Source organism: Ahaetulla prasina, chromosome 1 (genome assembly GCF_028640845.1).
Source record: "Ahaetulla prasina isolate Xishuangbanna chromosome 1, ASM2864084v1, whole genome shotgun sequence".
NCBI classification, from domain to species: domain Eukaryota; kingdom Metazoa; phylum Chordata; class Lepidosauria; order Squamata; family Colubridae; genus Ahaetulla; species Ahaetulla prasina.
The window spans coordinates 201729819-201749200 of NC_080539.1; the positions used below are offsets into that span (position 1 = coordinate 201729819).

At 43.6% G+C, this 19382-nt stretch overlaps 1 protein-coding gene across 1 annotated transcript in view; it reads left to right on the plus strand.

Moving 5' to 3' along the window:
* DNAH7 (dynein axonemal heavy chain 7) overlaps positions 1–19382 on the plus strand; it is a 189113-nt gene that overhangs the window by 86553 nt on the left and 83178 nt on the right. The window contains exons 32-38 of the mRNA XM_058188377.1: positions 3308–3484; positions 4530–4661; positions 5189–5413; positions 6407–6604; positions 13256–13411; positions 16702–16870; positions 18642–18768. Coding sequence (XP_058044360.1) covers positions 3308–3484; positions 4530–4661; positions 5189–5413; positions 6407–6604; positions 13256–13411; positions 16702–16870; positions 18642–18768 — 1184 coding nt within the window. The remainder of the gene's footprint in view (positions 1–3307; positions 3485–4529; positions 4662–5188; positions 5414–6406; positions 6605–13255; positions 13412–16701; positions 16871–18641; positions 18769–19382) is intronic.

The window sequence follows — 19382 nt, forward strand, 5'->3', positions numbered from 1 at the left end:
TTAGACCTTAAGAATTATGGTTTATCAACCCATTTTCTTTTATTTGATTCAGATCTAAGGGAGTAAAACTGAAACTGAAATAACATGTCCTAGATTTTTTACTTTAGACTAATAAGTTGGGGCCTCAGGATCTGAGATTTTAGTTCTGGATGGGGTTGAACTACTTCAGGCAGTCTCGGTGCACAATCTGGGGGTTTTCCTAGACTTGCGTCTCCTGATCAAAAACAGGTGGTAGTTATGACTAGGAGAGCCCTGGTATAATGTTGTGCTCCAGTTGTGCCTTTTCCTGCATCATGACTCCTCAAGCTCTAATCATCTTCCGTTTGGGGTATTGTAACATTTTCTTCATGGGCCTGCCTTTGAAGTGTATTCAGAAGCTACAACTGTTGCAGAATGCAGTAGCATGGATAGTTCTGGAGGCCCCTCGAGTGGCACATGTGGCACCTCTACCACACAAGCTGTACTGGCAGCCAATTTACTTCTTGGCCCAATTCAAGGCATGGGTCATTACATTTAAAGCCCTTTATGGCATGAGTCCTGATATTTGAGGAACCATCCCACCCTTGACCCCTTCATTCCAGCAGAAAAGGCCAACTTCAAATCCCATCAGCCAAAGGATTTTGACTGGTGGAGTTCAGGGGAAGAACCTTTTCTGCTGTGGCCCTATCCTTTGAAATATTCTTTGGTCAGAGGTGAGGTCTGCCTCCACACTCCTTGCCTAGCTGAACAATCTAAAAACTTGGCTCTGCTGCTTGGTCAGGGGCTCCAAGAGGGGCCAGCTTCATTGGGGCTGGCTGACAGGATACAAAAGGTCCTTACTCTCAGACCACCCACCATTTTGGGGTTTAAGTTTTAATTTTTCTATTCAATTTTTCTAATTTTATTTTTTTGTTTTTAGCACTTTTAAACTCTTTATTAGATTATAAGCCATTTATAGTCACTGTTTTGATGAAATGGACAGCATATAATTTAACAAACAAACAAATAACACACTACCAGGGGATCAGGTCTGAAGACCCTGTATTTTTTAAAAAATATCTTGCGATTTTTGTAATGTAGAGTGTCCTCATGGCAAGATTTACCAGTTGGGAGACATTGAATCTGTCATCCATGTTGTTTTGCACTGTCCTTTTTGAGTGAGTGCTTAAATTTAATAATTTCCCTCATATTTAAATTGTTCTTGCAGATTTGATGAAGAAAAAGAGCTATAGTATTCTTTTTTGGTGGGTGTTAGAAAAATTTATTTATTTATTTATTTATTGTTCACATTTATATACCGCCCTATCTCCCTAGGGACTCAGGGCGGTTCACAGGCACTTAAAAATACACATAAATACAAACTAAAATAACAAGTAAAAAACTTATTCCATAGCCGAATTGTTAAAACCATATAAATAATAAAACCCATTTAAAACCATAAATTTAAAATCTAATCCAGTCCCGCGCAGATAAATAAGTGTGTTTTAAGCTCGCGACGGAAGGTTCGGAGGTCCGGAAGTTGACGAAGTCCTGGAGGGAGTTCGTTCCAGAGGGTGGGAGCCCCCACAGAGAAGGCCCTTCCCCTGGGTGTCGCCAGACGGCACTGCCTAGCTGACGGCACCCTGAGGAGTCCCTCTCTGTGAGAGCGCACGGATCGGTGAGAGGTGTTTGGTAGCAGTAGGCAGTCCCGTAAATAGCCCGGCCCTATGCCATGGAGCGCTTTAAAGATTGTCACCAAAACCTTGAAGCGCACCCGGAAGGCCACAGGTAGCCAGTGCAGTCTGCGCAGGATAGGTGTCACGCGGGAGCCACGAGGGGCTCCCTCTATCACCCGCACAGCCGCATTATGGACTAACTGAAGCCTCCGGATGCCCCTCAAGGGGAGCCCCATGTAGAGAGCATTGCAGTAATCCAGACGAGATGTCACGAGGGCGTGAGTGACCGTGCATAAGGCATCCCGGTCTAGAAAGGGGCGCAACTGGCGCACCAGGCAACCTGGTGGAAAGCTCTCCTGGAGACGGCCGCCAAATGATCTTCAAAAGACAGCCATTCATCCAGGAGGACGCCCAGGTTGCGCACCCTCTCCATCGGGGCCAATGACTCGCCCCCAACAGTCAGCCGTGGACTCAGCTGACTGTACCGGGATGCCGGCATCCACAGCCACTCTGTCTTGGAGGGATTGAGCTTGAGCCTGTTTCTCCCCATCCAGACCCGTACGGCTTCCAAACACCGGGACAGCACTTCGATAGCTTCATTGGGGTGGCCTGGTGTGGAAAAGTACAGCTGGGTGTCATCAGCATACAGCTGGTACCTCACACCGAAGCCACTGATGATCTCACCCAGCGGCTTCATATAGATGTTGAACAGAAGGGGCGAGAGAATCGACCCCTGCGGCACCCCACAAGTGAGGCGCCTCGGGGTCGACCTCTGCCCCCTGTCAACACCGTCTGCGACAGGTCGGAGAGATAGGAGGAGAACCACCGATAAACGGTGCCTCCCACTCCCAATCCCTCCAACCGGCGCAGCAGGATACCATGGTCAATGGTATCAAAAGCCGCTGAGAGGTCTAATAGGACCAGGGCAGAGGAACAACCCCTATCCCTGGCCCTCCAGAGATCATCCACCAACGCGACCAAAGCCGTCTCAGTGCTGTAGCCGGGCCGGAAACTGGACTGGAACGGGTCTAGATAGACAGATTCATCCAGGTGCAGGGGAAACTGATATGCCACCATACTCTCTACAACCTTCGCGCGAAGCGAAGGTTGGAGATCGGACGATAATTACCTAAAACAGCCAGGTCCAGGGAAGGCTTCTTGAGGAGGGGCCTCACCACCCCCTCTTTCAAGGCGGCTGGAAAGACTCCCTCCAACAAGGAGGCACTCGTAATCGCCTGGAGCCAGCCTCGTGTCACCTCCTGAGTGGCCAGCACCAGCCAGGAGGGGCACAGGTAAAATAAACAAACCCTATATGATACTATCGCTTTTATTTTCACTTAATCTGTCATCTGATAAAAAATTAGACATTTTTCTGCTTGAATTTATTTAATAGGTAAATTAAGCCAACCTTTCTTCATTGGTATGTATGTATGTATGTATGTATGTATGTATGTATGTATGTATTTAATAAATGTATATGCCATCCATTTTGCCATCAAGCAACTCTAGGCAGCTTAAAATACTGTAAAAACAACACTATCAATACACTTCTGTGAAACAAGGAACCCTGATAGTTTCAGCACTAAAGAATGATATCGCTTATATACTCTTTCACTTACCTAACGAAATACCTAGAAGTTTTTAATATATAAAGGTGTTCTATCTTTCTATAGGTTTCTAGGTGTGGAATGGTCTACATGGAACCTAATATGCTAGGATGGAGGCCTTTGATGTTGTCTTGGTTACATCTAATGCCACCTACAGTCACCACTTTGCATAAAGAATTTATAACAGGCTTATTTGATAGAATTATCCCACTTTCTGTTGAATTTATAAGAAAATGTACAAAGGTATGATAAAGTAGTTTTTATTTACTTTTAAAAATATTATTAACAATATATAAAAATATGTTTGCACATGAGACATGAATGGTATATTCACTGCTATTAATGTGATTCTGTAACAAAAATACTTGTGTATGCATATGTGTATGTGTGTGTGTTAGCTTTTAGGACATAAATGTATGAGTTCATTTTATTTGTTTGTTTGTTCAGATAAAATAAAAATATGTTTTTATTTCAGTATGGAACTCAATGCAGGGTCCATGGGGAACTCTGAGATGGGTGTCTCATTTGGACATAGTCCAGACCATCATTTGCTTCAGTGTAATAGATACTTCACTCAAAGTGGTATAAAATGTTGTTTTTTTCCTGAAAATGTGGATATTGAGGTGTTTGTTTAGCTATTTATTTGCTACATTTTAAAATATATTTTTAGGGCCGTGGTGGCTCAGGCTGTAAGATAGCCTGTTATTAAAACACAGCAGCCTGCAATTACTGCAGGCTTGAATCCCACCAGGCCCAAGGTTGACTCAGTCTTCCATCCTTTATAAGGTAGGTAAAATGAGGACCCAGATTGTTGGGGGGGAAATAAGTTGACTTTGTAAATATACAAATAGAATGAGACTATTGCCTTACACACTGTAAGCCGCCCTGAGTCTTCGGAGAAGGGCGGGATATAAATGTAAATAAATAAATAATAAATAAATAATATTTGTGGCAATTTAGCCCCAATGGAATAGAGATTATAGCATTTGTTCTACAACTACACAAATTAGTCCCTATTCTACTGTTGGATTTGGTAATTATTAATTCAAAGATATCACATTGGTTGCTAATTTTGTTCTTCCCATACTTGTTATTACAATCTTATTTCCTATCCAAAGTTCTAAGTAAAGAGTCTCTAGAAACCAATGTTTTGTTAATTGGCTCTCTGTGGCCACATTGTTAAAGGTGCATTACTGTCTAAAGCAAAATCAGTTAAAATTGTTTCTAAATCAGTAACAGAAGAATGGTGTTCAAATTAAATCACCTTTTTTGTTTTTTGTTTTTCTAGGAACTTTCTCCAACATCAGACACAAACCTGGTTCGGTCTTTAATGAATCTCATGGACTGCATGATGGATGAGTTTCACAATGAAGCAAAACTTAAAACTGTTACTGACCGTGAAATATTTTCATGGCTTGAGGTGGGCAAGATCTTTTAAATACACTAAATAGTTTGAATGAAGTTCTCTGAACTTTTCAGAGGTGAAAAAAACTAAGAGGCCAGAATAAGCATGCCTGTGTGATGTTAAATTCATTTTATTTTTGTATCATCATAAAATTAAAGTCTTGGTTTATTGGTTTATTGGTTTATTATATCAACGGTATAATAAATAGAAAATTTAACCTGTTGATAATAAAAACTAAAAATGAATATAAGAATATAGGAATAATTCTAGATCATATCCACACTTTGGTCCACATATTTCATCATGGTCTCCATCCATGGAGTATTGCCAAGAAGGAGATGAAGATACAGATAGTCCTCACTCACCAATTGGGAGTGGCAACTCCATCACTAATTTTAGTTTGGGGTTGCCTGTCCCCCCTCACCACATGCAACCTTTGACCACTTGGTTGTGTTTTGTAGATTTCTTAAAACCGTAAGCTTGAAAACTGAAATTGTTGTGTGTATGAATGACTACTTTGAATTTGCTTTTGAATACTCCAGAGCATTTTTGTGTTTGCACTCACATGGTCTGTTGGAGCCAGTTGTAAAGAAGAAGATCGGCTGAAGTTTGACAAGATTGTGCGTGAACTGCTTCAAGGATCAATGACTGATGAGACAAGAGAAAAGTATAAATTGTTGAGTGGAGTTGAGCATTTGCGGGCAAAAATCTTAACTGTTCCCTATCCAGAAGATGGAACAATTTATGAATATCGATTTATCAAAGATGTGAGTGTGTTTGTTTCAAACAGAGATTTTCAGAGAGTAATTGATAATTTTTTTCTCAAGATGATTTCTGATCATAATCTAATTGCTTGTATTGTGAGATTTGGCTCATATATAAATGGAAAAAAAAATAGCTGTGGAAGTAGGACACAGTTATTAAGTGCTTGATGCACTCATTACATTATAAAAATAAGCAAGGGAAGTAAGATTCGCCATTGAGATAAATTTATACTTATTCTCATCAGGAAGATGCTATCTAAAGTTGTATTTCAGCTGAAGTCAATGTGCTTTTAATCAGATAATTAAAATAGTCCATAACCCTTTTCCATTGAAATCAGTAGAAAGTAGTAGAAAGCCTACCGATTGGAAATAATAAACTCCAATCATTCAGCAGCCAAAAATCTGCAGGCAGGCTACTTAACAGGTGTTAGTTAAAGATTTTTTTTTGGGGGGGGGTGTCTATATTATGAAATTCTGGTTTCACTAGGGGGAGGCAGAACCTGACCTCCAGAACCTTGCTTTTAAATGTCTTATCAATTTGTAAGTTGTCCAGAGTCGCTGGGAATCAAGCAGCCTATAGATAAAATAAGTAAACAAATAAAGTAAACAAACAAACAAACATATAAAAATTTCATCTTAGCCATTGATTGGAAAAAAACAAGGAAAATCAATTCTCAATTTCTCCAATTTCTGCATTTAAAATCCTGAATTTTAAATTTAGAAATATAGCACAGTGTACAATACTTGAAAAAAACTTTACAATCTTTTGTCATTTATTATTAAAGTTAAAAAGAAAAAAGAAAAAAAAAGAATGCTGACATAAATACATAGTTTAAAAAGTCAACTATAAGTACAAAAGTGCCTAAGCACTTTGAAATAGTTGCTAATGCAATGAGATATGCATGGTATAACTGGATCAGGAAATTGCAGGTTCAAGTAATTTTTCCCCTCTTACTGCAATGCTTTCTGATTATTTGGTCCTAAATTTTGAAACAGGGAGCTGGAAGATGGGAACCATGGATAGAAGCGCTTCAGTCAGCTCCACCTATACCAAAGGATATGATGTTCAATGAAATAATTGTTCCCACTTTGGATACTATACGATACTTTTCATTGATGGAGTTATTGACAACACATCAGAAGCCTGCCATATTTGTTGGACCCACAGGAACTGGCAAGAGTTCATATATTATAGTAAGCGTACATGAAAAATGTGTTATACTTGGTACAAGATCTCTACAGTTTCAAGCCTTAGTTTCTTAACCTGAACCTTCAGATTAAGATTGGTTGTGTTCAAATGATCCTTCTGTCCTTCCTTCCTTCCTTCCTTCCTTCCTTCCTTCCTTCCTTCCTTCCTTCCTTCCTTCCTTCCTTCCTTCTGTCTTTCCTCCCTCCCTCCCTCTCCTTAGTCTTCCATGGAACCTCTTTCAATTCTGGGAAATCCTAGAGTTCCACAGAATGAAACCTGCTCCAGTGTTTTCTAGTTCCAGGCCCTTCTATCTGAAAATCTCTGTCTTAAAAGGGCATGTGATACCTGCCCTCAGTCCACAATACATCCATGCCATGGGGTAGAATATACTAAATGTTTTTCTGAAATAGTGGCCACACTCCCAGCTTTATTTATTCACAACAGATGTTGGAGAGTTGTAGCATGTTTGAAAGAATGGTCAGATTGAACTGAGGTTTTGTGTTTTGTTTTCCACTACCCATGTGTTGTGCACACTGGGCACACCTGTGAAAACAAGATAAAAAGGGACATACTTATAAGGTTAACTTGCCAATACTGTCTTTTGTTTTAAATAAAGTTAAGTATAATGTAGAATGTGTGCGTTAGACCAGGGATCTCCAACCTTAGTAACTTTAAGGCTTGTGGACTTCAACTCCCAGCTTTGCTGGATGAGGAACTCTGGGCATTGAAGTCTACAAATCTTAAAGTTACTAAGGTTGGAGACCCCTGCGTTAGACCATTTTGAAGACTAGAAGATTGTTAATATACAATTTGTGTTATTTCAATACAAATGTTGTTTTCCAATAAAATATACCATGGCAAATGTATCTTTTCTTATATGTACACCGAGAGAGTGTGCACCAAGACAAATTCCTTGTGTTTCCAATCACACTTGGCCAATAAAGAATTCTATTCTATTCTATTCTATTCTATTCTATTCTATTCTATTCTATTCTATTCTATTCTATTCTAATCATGGCAAGAAGGCCTGCAGAAAACCTTTTCTAAAAATACCTTTTAATTTGTTCCAATATTATTAGTTGTTTGTACTTATTATGATGAAGAGCAGAAGCTACTTCTTTAAATATTTTTCTCTTGTTCTTTACTTGTTCTCTTCTTTTTCCCCATACACCTTTTATTCTCTTTTTTATTTACTTTTCCTTCTTTCTGAGTTTGTAGTTTCTTTTATTTTTATTATTAAAACTTTCAATAGAAATGCATTTTTTTAAAAAAGGAAAGTGGCAAAATTGTTTTGCCAATTTTAATGTTAACCAATTTATTTTGATTTTATATGAAGTACCTAAATTACAAATTATTTTTTCAATAAAGCACTATAATGGGCTTTTTATTATTATTATTATTATTATTATTATTATTATTATTATTATTATTATTATTATTATTATTATTATTATTTATTTGATTTTTATACCGCCCTTCTCCCGAAGGACTCAGGGCGGTGTACAGCCAAAAGTAAAAACAGGCAATACAATATACAATTAAAATACAAATTAAAAAACTTATTTTATAATTGGCCTAAAAAACTTTAAAATATATAAAACTAAAACCCCTTAAAATTAATAATAGAAAATTTAAAATCAATAAAATTTAAAATCAATAAAATTTAAGCCAGCCCCGCGCGAATGAAAAGATGTGTCTTCAGTTCGCGGAAGGTCCAAGGTCAGGTATTTGGCGTAAACCCGGGGAAGCTCGTTCCAGAGTGTGGAGCCCCACAGAGAAGGACCTTCCTGGGGCCGCCAGCCGACATTGCTTGGCGGACGGCACCCTGAGAAGTCCCTCTCTGTGAGGCGTGCGGGTCGGTGGGAGGCATGCGGTAACAGCAGGCGGTCCCGTAAGTACCCAGGCCCTAAGCCATGGGCGCTTTAAAGGTAGTGACCAAAACCTTAAAGTGCACCCGAAGGCCACAGGTAGCCAGTGCAGCCTGCGCAGGAGCGGTGTTACATGGGAGCTACGCGAGCTCCCTCTATCACCCGCGCAGCTGCATTCTGGACTAACTGAAGCCTCCGAGTGCACCTCAAGGGAGCCCCATGTAGAGAGCATTACAATAATCCAAGCGAGAGGTAACGAGCGCATGAGTGACTGTGCACAAGGCATCACGATCAAGGAAGGGGCGCAACTGCCGAACCAGGCGAACCTGGTGAAAGGCCCTCCTGGAGACGGCCGTCAAATGATCTTCAAACGACAGCCATTCATCCAGGAGGACACCTAAGTTGCGCACCCTCTCCATTGGAGCCAATGACTCGCCCCCAACAGTCAGCCGCGGCTGCAGCTGACTGAATCGGGATGCCGGCATCCACAGCTACTCCGTCTTGGAGGGATTAAGCTTGAGCCTGTTTCTCCCCATCCAGACCCGTACGGCTTCCAAACACCGGGACAGCACTTCAACAACTTCATTGGGATGGCCCGGGGTGGAGAAGTACAGCTGGGTGTCATCAGCGTACAGCTGGTATCTCACCCCAAAGCCACTGATGATCTCACCCAACGGCTTCATATAGATGTTGAACAGAAGGCGAGAGGATCGACCCTGGGGCACCCCACAAGTGAGGCACCTCGCGGCCGACCTCTGCCCCCTGTCAACACCGTCTGCGACCGGTCAGAGAGATAGGAGGAGAACCACCGATAACGGTGCCCCCACTCCCAATCCTCCAACCGGCGCAGCAGGATACCATGGTCGATGGTATCAAAAGCCGCTGAGAGGTCTAATAGGACCAGGGCAGAGGAATAACCCTGTCCCTGGCCCTCCAGAGATCATCCACCAATGCGACCAAAGCTGTCTCCGTGCTGTATCCGGGTCGGAAGCCGGACTGGAACGGGTCTAGATAGACGGCTTCATCCAGGTATTGGGGTAGCTGTCGCGCCACAGCACTCTCTACAACCTTCGCAACGAAGCGAAGGTTGGAGACTGGACGATAATTACCCAAAATAGCTGGGTCCAGGGAAGGCTTCTTGAGGAGGGGTCTCACCACCGCCTCTTTCAAGGCGGCAGGGAAAACCCCTTCCAACAAAGAAGCGTTGATAATCCCCTGGAGCCAGCCTCGTGTCACCTCCTGAGTGGCCAGTACCAGCCAGGAAGGACACGGGTCCAGTAAACATGTAGTGGCGTGAAGCCTCCCCAACAACCTGTCCACGTCCTCGGGAGCCACAGGGTCAAACTCATCCCAAACAGACTCGACAAGACGTGCCTCCTCTCCCTCGCTTGGATCATCCCAATTTCGGTCCAGACCATCCCGGAGCTGAGCGATTTTATCGTATAGATAACCACTAAACTCCTCGGCACGTCCCTGCAAAGGGTCATCCCGCACCTCCTGATGAAGGAGGGAGCGGGTCACCCGAAACAGGGCGGCCGGGCGGTTATCTGCCGACGCAATGAGGGTGGAGGCGTAGGAGCGCCTCGCCTCCCTCATTGCCACTAGGTAGGTCCTAGAATAGGACCTAACTAGTGTCCGATCAGCTTCGGAACGACTGGACCTCCAGGTGCTCTCTAGGCGTCTTCTCCGGTGTTTCATCTCCCTCAGCCCCTCGGAGAACCAAGGGGCCGGACAAGACCTACGCCGGGTCAGAGGCCGCAAAGGCACGACCCGGTCCAAGGCCCCAGCCGCGGCCTGTTCTCAGGCCGCAACTAGTTCCTCAGTCGAGCCGTGGGCCAGATCCTCACGAAATGGCCCAAGCTCCGTCAGGAACCTCTCAGCGTCCATCAGGCGCCTGGGACGGAACCAACGTATTGGTTCCGTCTCCCTGCGATGGTGGGTGGCGGTTCGGTGGTCCAGGCGAAGGAGAAAATGATCTGTCCATGACAACGGTTCTGTTACTAAATCATCTAATTCCAGATCATTTAACCACTGTCCAGAGATATAAATTAGATCCAGCATGCCTCCTCCCATGTGTGTAGGACCATCATTTACTTGAATCAGGTCCAAGGCCGTCATGGAAGCCTGGAACTCCCGAGCTGCAGTTGATGACAAGCCAGCTGATGGCAGGTTGAAATCCCCCATAACCATAAGTCTGGGGGTCTCAATCGCCACACCGGCAAGTACCTCCAACAGCTCGGGCAGGGCTGTGTTCACGCAGCAAGGAGCCAGGTACGCGATCAATAAGCCCAACTGATTCCTATGGCCCCACCTCACATAGAGGGATTCACAGCCGGCAATCTGAGGAACAGTGGCCTCCTTCGGCTCTAGATCCTCCTTAATGACAACCGCCACCCCCCCACCCCTACCTTGGGCCCCCGGTTGATGAAATGCTCGGAAACCCGGAGGGCACAGCTCAACAACGGGAACCCCCCCCTCTGGGCCCAACCAGGTCTCCGTAATGCCCATAAGGTCCGCGGACTCCCCCTGAATAAGATCACAAATCAGGGGAGCTTTATTAACCACGGACCGGGCATTACATAACATCAACTGAAGATCCAAGCTCTGGGAATCATGGCCGCCCGAGGAACGGGTAAGGACTGAGGGGCCGGAGCACGTGATTGCTTTCAAGCAGCGAGCATGTGCTCCCAATACTTGATGCGCCCCCCCCTCCGCCATATCTGCCTCTCCCACTTACCGTACAGATTGAACGACCCTCTAAACCTGAAACGAACCCCTCCCCCTCTGCCTTCAGACCAGATGTCGTAATGCCGCAACCAAGCCCGGGGACTGGCTCCCTCCCCGACGGGTTTTCTCCCCCACCCGTCATATCCTCCCCTTAAAAAACCCTTATTTAAAAATCTATTTAAAAATCCCCAAAGGTTCTTCTTAGCCGCATGCCACCTCTCTGGGTCCCAAGACCCTTCATTAAGGTAGGCCCTCGATAACATGGAGGGCCATTCTTGCGAGGCGGGGGAATCTCGCAAGTGAAAAAGTTCGAAAGGTGAATATCTCATAGAAAAGGAGGTTAAAAGGTGGCATTGATCCTGATCAATAAAGATGGTACATACATAAAATTATTTCGACTGAATTAGGTCCTTTTAGGGCCTGGTGCAAGATGGAAAAAGATTCAACAATCAGTCCTCCAAGCAGAAGTCCTGGCAATAGTCGAATAACAATAAATGGTCTGATAGATGACAGTCACAGACCACTTCAAAGCACACAGGACCAAGATGACACGGACCACAGTAGGGGTTGGCGCAGCCCGCTGAATATATCTTCCTCGTCCCTTCAATTCCGTTGTCGCCTCCATCACTCTGTCCCTCCACATGGCACAGCCCCATCTTAGGTCTTCCGGGACAGTCCAACCAGATTTCATCCCCGAGGATCGCATCCACTCTATCCTCCCCAACAGCATCCTCAAGCGAGGCTGGAATTGTCCGGGCAGGCCAAAGTTCCAAAAAAAATCGACAGAGGACGGCCAAGGCGGCAGAAAACGTCGCAGAAGAGACCCCTGTTGCTGAAAAGTCATAGCTGCCGCCATTGGAGAATCCCAGCTGGCGGTGGAAAACCTTATCGGCTGTGGGAGAAACCCCCTCACCGATAGGTAAATCTCAGCTGAGACGATGACAGTCATAAAACCAATGGTCAGCCGCCGCTGCCAGGAAGCCACCAAAAAGCCGCCCGACAGCAAACGAGGTCCAGGCCGAAACATCAGGCAAACGAGGGAAAGCTGGGACAGACCAGGCCAGGACGCTGGAGCAGGCCGGGGCGCCGGAGCGGGCCGGAGAAGACCGGGAGCAGGCCGGGAGCAGGCCGGGACGCTGGGGCAGGCAGATCGAAACGCCGCCCCCACGCGCCGACGAAGGTCAGGAAGCCCCCCAGTCAGGTAGATAACCCACCGTCGCCAAGAAGCCTCCCAGCCAGCAATTGGCAACCAGACCTTTCGTTGCAGGCCCTCAGAAATGACTAGGCCGAGGTGCCGAGGCCAAGACGCCGCCCCCACGCGCCCAAAATGGACGCCGCCACACGCTGTTCACCTCCCGACTCAATACTCGGCGACCAGAAACTTATCCCGAGGCCCGAAGGCCTCATTCGGTCGCCGAGGTGTTCTAATTTCAAGTCGGGGGCAGAACCGGCCCGGCGACAGATCCGGGCGCCGCATTAGACCAGGGTCTCTTGCCCCACCTCCATTTTCACGCATGCGCAGAAGAATTTAATCACTCTTTAATGTGACTTTCCTTTATTACTGTTTTAAAGTATTAGTACCAGTAGCACGGTTCAGATGAAGCAGCAAAGTGTTGTTTACATAATTGCTGAAATATTATTGTTGGCAATCAGTCTTATTTTACCTATGGTACACCAAGGTCTACCTGCATTTATTGAAATGGCCACTATACTTAGTCTGTTCATGTGATAATCTTGAACTTGCTAATGAGTCCAATAATATTACGAAACATCAGTGATGCATTCAATCTTAATTTATATAAAAAGGTGTCTTTAAATTTATAATCCCTTTGGTTTTTTTCCTGCAGGAAACTCATTAGAGAGACTTGAATGTTAATGACTTTGCGTTTGTCCCCCGCTCGTCATTTTTAAAAAGAGAATAACTAGCAAACCTGAAGGGAAAAACCACCTCATTTGAATGACTTGCAATAAAAGCAGCCCTTCCGCTTGTCTTTTTCTGTGCCGCCACATTGATATGCTCATGTGACCCAATCTTATCTCTTTTTAAAACTATCTTGACAGGATTTTCTCTTGAATCGTTTAAATAAGGAAATCTACAAACCACTGCTCATTAACTTCTCAGCGCAGACGACGGCAGCCCAGACTCAGAACATCATTATGTCTAAGCTTGATAAAAGGAGAAAAGGAGTCTATGGTCCACCCCTAGGAAAGAAAATGGTAACTTTTTAAAAAGTGAAATGCAGCTTCTCGCCCTGCTTAAGGCAGGCCCTCTGCATTTTTTTTTAATTGGTATATTTTGAGTGCTAATACATCCCTCGTCAAAACCACAACGGTATGTAAATTGCTGCCTAATTTTAAAATGTAGCAAAATGGTTATACAAACTTTCCTAGAGATTTTAAACATGGAAGCAGCAGTTTTCACTTGTATCTCACGTTCACAATGGGTATGGTATCACTATAATTTTCATTCCAAACATGTATAGGAATACAAATGAGTCAGTTTTGGTCTATAGGTTAAGAAGCTGGGCTGGAAACCAGGAGACTGTGAGTTCTAGTCCTGCCTTAGACATGAAAGCCAGCTGAGTGACCTTGGGCCAATGGGCCAGTCACACACTCTCAGCCCAATCTACCTCACAGAATTGCTGTTATAGAATAAATAGGAGAAGGAAGTATTAAGTACGTTTGCTGCCTTGAGTTATTTTTAAAATAATAAAGATGAGATAATTTTAAAAAAAATCATAGAAAAAATAACCCATTCTAAATCTGATTCAGAGTTTGGATTTGCTTAATGTGTTAAAAAGGAACGTGGGGGCAAAATTCTGGATCATGTAATCTCCAAAATCCAACTATCACTGCCAAATAATGCAGAAGCTACATCCTCCAAATAAATCCAAGTTTCTTTGGAGGGCAGCTTGAATCTGTTAATTCCTTCTGGATCATACTACCCACATTCTTGAGTTGTCATGACTTTTCTGAATTCATTGATTAACACAAAATCTTAAAGAAGTCCTGAGAATAAGTCAAGAAGAAGCCAAGTGCTGTGATTTTCAGTTCCTCCCTCCTTGGTCCACAGGTGTGGGGAATGAAAGAAGGGCAAAAGTGGGAAGAGGAAGAACTGTCTAAGCTGTCCAGGTAGATGCTGATTCCAACTGCACTTAGCTGGCAACCCACCATTCTATCACTTTGGAGTAGATATTATTGGATGCAAAAGTGAACAAATTGCCTAGGTGAAGCAATTACTAGATCACCTGTCTCATGCAAACAAGTCTTAAGTACATTTCGATCACTAGATAGAAGACAGCATTTTGGCAGTGATGGTTTGTCAGTAATTCTGGCTGAAGTAATTGGAGCTAGACCATGTTTATACCCCATCCTTTCTAAACACACACACACACAAACACACACACACTTTATGTATACATATGATGACCCACCTTTTTAGACAGATGTTATTCATGGCATCTAGAATGGTAGAGTAATGAGATGGGAACAATGTATCGTATCATTTTAGATTGAGAATTAATGATTATATTTTACTATTCTCTGGAGTAAATGAACCAAGAAGCAGGCATCTTTACACAACTCAAAGGAAGAAACTTGGGTTATTTATTTAAGTTCTCTAGAATCTGCATATGCTCGCAACAAGGTATAAATATAATGAATCAATCACTCAATCAATAAAAAAAATATAAATAAGTGCATATTTCTAATATGACTTTTTTGAGAAAACAACCCCAAATTGCAAATTACAAATTATATGTAAAGCTTATATTTTACAAGAAACCACTTAAAAAAATCAAATAATTTAAAGGCCCCATACTATGGGCCAAAACAAATAGCAGACTAATAATAAGCCAAAACAAATGTAATGAAGGTCATAGCAAATGCAACTCAGCGGTTTCCAATCTACTGCAGAACTTTAATTTTGAAAATGGAAATGTCGTCCTCCAAACAGCTTCCCAAAAACTCTTGACACAAGGAAGATTAAGGCTGTGACACCAAAGGCTATAAGAAAGAGGGGTGATTATAAACAGTTGAACAAAATTTGCACTAGTAGAAAATGTAGCGAAAAGACCTAGACTGTAATTTTCTCATCCACTGATTTTGTTACTGGCTAATAAACTGCCATTTAGCAGTTCAAATTGAGTAAAACTGCCTCCATTAACATGCAAATAAATTGCAAAGAATTCATTGTGCAGATTTTCTTAATCTTTTTCCCCCTTGCAAATCAGTTTGTATTGTTTCATTGATCAGCCTGCTCATGGACAGCTTCCAAGGCGATAGTCTTTTTTTAAGACACAGGAAGAAAAACGAGTTCCTGTGCAAAGTTCCTCACAGAAGAAAAAAAAGGGAGGAAAGAATTAGCTTGGGTTCACATATTACACTAAGACATGGCTTGGTTAACCACAGTTTACTAATTATACTACAATTGCCTATGTTTATGCAACTCAAAGAAAAAGAAACCAGATTATAATTTAGCATGGTACATTAGACCCTGCAAAAATGAGGATGGAAGAATTTCCTTAATACGTATCTTCTAGTGGTCTTCCAGTGCCTCACTAGGTGGTTCAGTGGCTAAGACACTGAGCTTGTCGATCAGAAAGGTTGGCAGTTTGGCAGTTCGGATCCCTAGTACACATCTCCTGCGTGAGCAGGTGGTTGGACTAGATGACCTCCAAGGTCCCTTCCAACTCTGTTACTGTTACATTTTTGTAATATAGATATCAAAGATATATACTTTTAGTACATGAATAGCCATACTCAGTATATCTATCCTAAGAGTAGGTACAGATACTCCTCAACTTATGACCCCAATTGAGCCCAAAATTTCTGTGGTTAAGTGAGACATTCGTTAAGTGAATTTTGCCCCATTTTATGACCTTTCTTCCCACAGTTGTTATCTGAACCATTGCCGTTGTTACATTAGCAACATGGTTGTTAAATGAATCTGGCTTCCCCATTGACTTTGCTTGTCGGGGGTGGGGAGGGGGGTGACAAGAAGTGATCACATGACCTTGGGACACTGCAACCATCATAAAATGAGTCATAAATATGAGTGCCAAGCATCTGAATTTGGATCATGTGACTATGGAGATACCGCAAAGGTCGTAAGTGTGAAAAATGGTCATAAATCACATTTTTCAGTGCCGTTGTAACTTTGAACAGTCACTAAATGAACTTTGTAAGTTGAGGACTACCTGTATAGTACAGGCAACAGAGCAAGGGATTGAATGCTGTCCTTCACCCTTGATTTAGAACTGAGCTAAGGTACCCGATATGTAGGCTGAGATGCCTTGGACTCCAATCAGAAAGTGGGAATTTTCCCATAGTATCTTATCCTGTCTTAGTAATATGTAAAAAGAGAGTAGGTTGATTGTGATTGATTTGCCTGGAAACAAGCTTACTCTAAATGATCTCAGTAGCATATTTTTTAATGTCTTTGGGTCTTAACCTGTGGACCACGTACAGAATTGGTGTCCTTTTGAGAAACAGTTTTGTTCTTTAAGGTGGTATTTGTTGATGATGTGAATATGCCAGCAAGAGAAGTCTATGGGGCTCAACCTCCAGTGGAGTTACTTCGTCAGTGGTTGGATCACTGGAACTGGTATGACCTGAAAGACTGTACTATGATTAGGCTTGTGGACATCCAGATCATTTGTGCAATGGGGCCGGCAGGTATGCTTTTTAGTTCTAATTAGAGAATACATCTCTAAAGTGCCAAACATGCTACTGATTTATTCTTTTTTAAATATTCAAATTAAGTCATGTCTTTTCTTGTCATTCATGCACCATCTTTTAAATTTGCTTGTATGGGAAGGGGCCTCTGAGGCTGAAAATGGCCAAGTCTCTCTGGATCTTTGAGAGGGTCTGTAAAGAGCCTCAGTGCTCTGTTGCAGTTGAGCTGAGGGTTGCAAAAACAAGTCCTTTTTTCTTCCGAGTTTCTTCCAAGAAACCGCTTTCATGGCACTCCTCCTTGCTTCCCTGACTGCAAAGCCGAGGCCTTGTGCTTCCTCACCAGGCTGGCCACCAGCAAAGAGCCATGCAGCCGACAGCCACTCAATGCCGCCACTGGGGATGGAGCAGCCAGCCCAGCTTGAGCTTGGGTTGGCTGGTTGGATCAGCACTGCAGCCGAGGCCCCTGCACCAACATTCACCAGCAAGCACAACTTTAGTTGGGCCATTTAAGTCATTTAAGCTGCCACTGTAGGGCCAGCCACCTGGCGCAAAACCTCGCAGTTTTTCTCCTCCTCAGCATCATCCTCCCTGCTCAAACAGCGGCGGGATCTGCAGGAATCATTCCTCCCACTGGTCTGGCTGCTCTGTCCCCACTGGCGTCTGGGCGATGCTGTTTTCCTGCTCAGCCCCGACAAGTGATGCATCCATGGTGCCTGCACCAGCATCCTGAGAGAAGCAGAGAAGATCGCCGCTTGCAAGCAGACAAGCAGAGGTAGCAAGTGTATGCCACGCTGTGAAAAAATGAGAGGCCCTGTTCTCCCACAGAGCCTGCCACTAGTTGGGGGCAAGGAAAATGGCAAGACTCAGGAAGTAGGTCAGGTGGAGCTGGATGACTCAGGGCTGCTCAGAAGCCACCCCCGTCGCTGCCAGAAGTTTGGGTGCCTTGGCTTCAGATCGCTCCATCCCTCCCTCCCTCACACACACACACACACACACACGCAGAGTTTGGAGAGCTCTCTTGCTCTCTCTCTCCCCAAGCGCCCCATGCACAGCCATTTGAGGAAAGGGCACGCACAGCTGGTGCGTTTGACTGCAGGAGGAGGCTCAGGTGGAAGGCAGCTTTTTCTGCAGCATCCCCCTCCCCTTTTGGATCACCCTGCAAGGGGGGGTGCTCTGCTTTTGCAGAAATGGGTGGGTGGTTTGTATGGAGGATTGGCGGGGGGGATGCGTGGCCCTCTGGGATGGAGAGCAGGGCAAGAGAAGGCTCTGAGGTTCGCTTGGGCAGTCAAGCCAGAGGAAAACTCAAAGCATTGGGGGCTTCAGAAGGGCAGAATGTGCTTCAGAATGTGCAGCTCCTGACTCTAACAGTGAGTGATGTGAGAGATGTCAAGTTGGCCACGCCCACCAGGTCACATGACCACCAAGCCACATCCACAAAGCCACGCCCACAGAACTGGTAGCGAAAATTTTTAGATTTCATCACTGGTAATAACTGTAGTTCTTTAGCGTGTGCTTATTGATGTAGCAAGACTTTGGATAGAATGGCTGTCACTTTGACTGTATTAGTGTGTAAAAGGCTTACACATTCCACCTTCCTCAAAATAAATTGTCTTTTGCCTGTGGCCTGTGTATTTGGATTATAAAAGCTGCTCTTAATATGAAGTCTCCTTTGATTGATGCTTGGAGAGTAGGAAGAATTCAAATTGGTTGCAAAAGTGTTTGATAGATTTAGATTTATTGTATATGCATCAGTGATTTGCTTCCCCTACAGGTGGAGGTCGAAATGCGATCACTCCTCGATACCTGCGACACTTCAACACAATTACCATTAATGAGTTTGATGATGTTTCGATGTATACAATTTTCTCCCGAATATTAGATTGGCATCTTACTATATGGTAGGTGACGTTGTTATATTGTGGCATATTAACCTAAATAAAAAAGAGAATGATAACCTGCCATAATATCCCTCCTAAACATCATGCCATCCAAAAGTGTTATGCTGTAGTATCTGCATTTCCCACCAGCAGATCTCCAAAGATGTTGACCCTCTCCTAGCATCACAACATGCCAATATACTATAGTAAATCTTCAAATTAAGTATTAAAAGCTAACCCCCCTCCCCAACTACAGGAGAGCACACTCAGTTTCCCTTGTAATACACCACCTTACAGGTTTCATATCCATATTCCTGGACTCCCCAAACTAGATATTAAAGCCATGTCTTCAGGTCCTGATGGAAGTCCAGCAAGACTTCTCCTGGGTTCTATCAGATGACATTCATTCATGGACAGGGTCTGCAATATGACCATCTGTTGGATGTGATAGTTATAATTTTTATATTTTATAAATAAATGAATGGATCAGGATTGACACAAATAGCAACAACACTTAGACTTATATACCACAGTGCTTTACAGCCCTCTCTAAGCGGTTTACAGAGTCATCCTATTGCCCCCAACGATTTGGATTTTCATTTTACCAACCACGGAAGGATGGAAGGCTGAGTCAA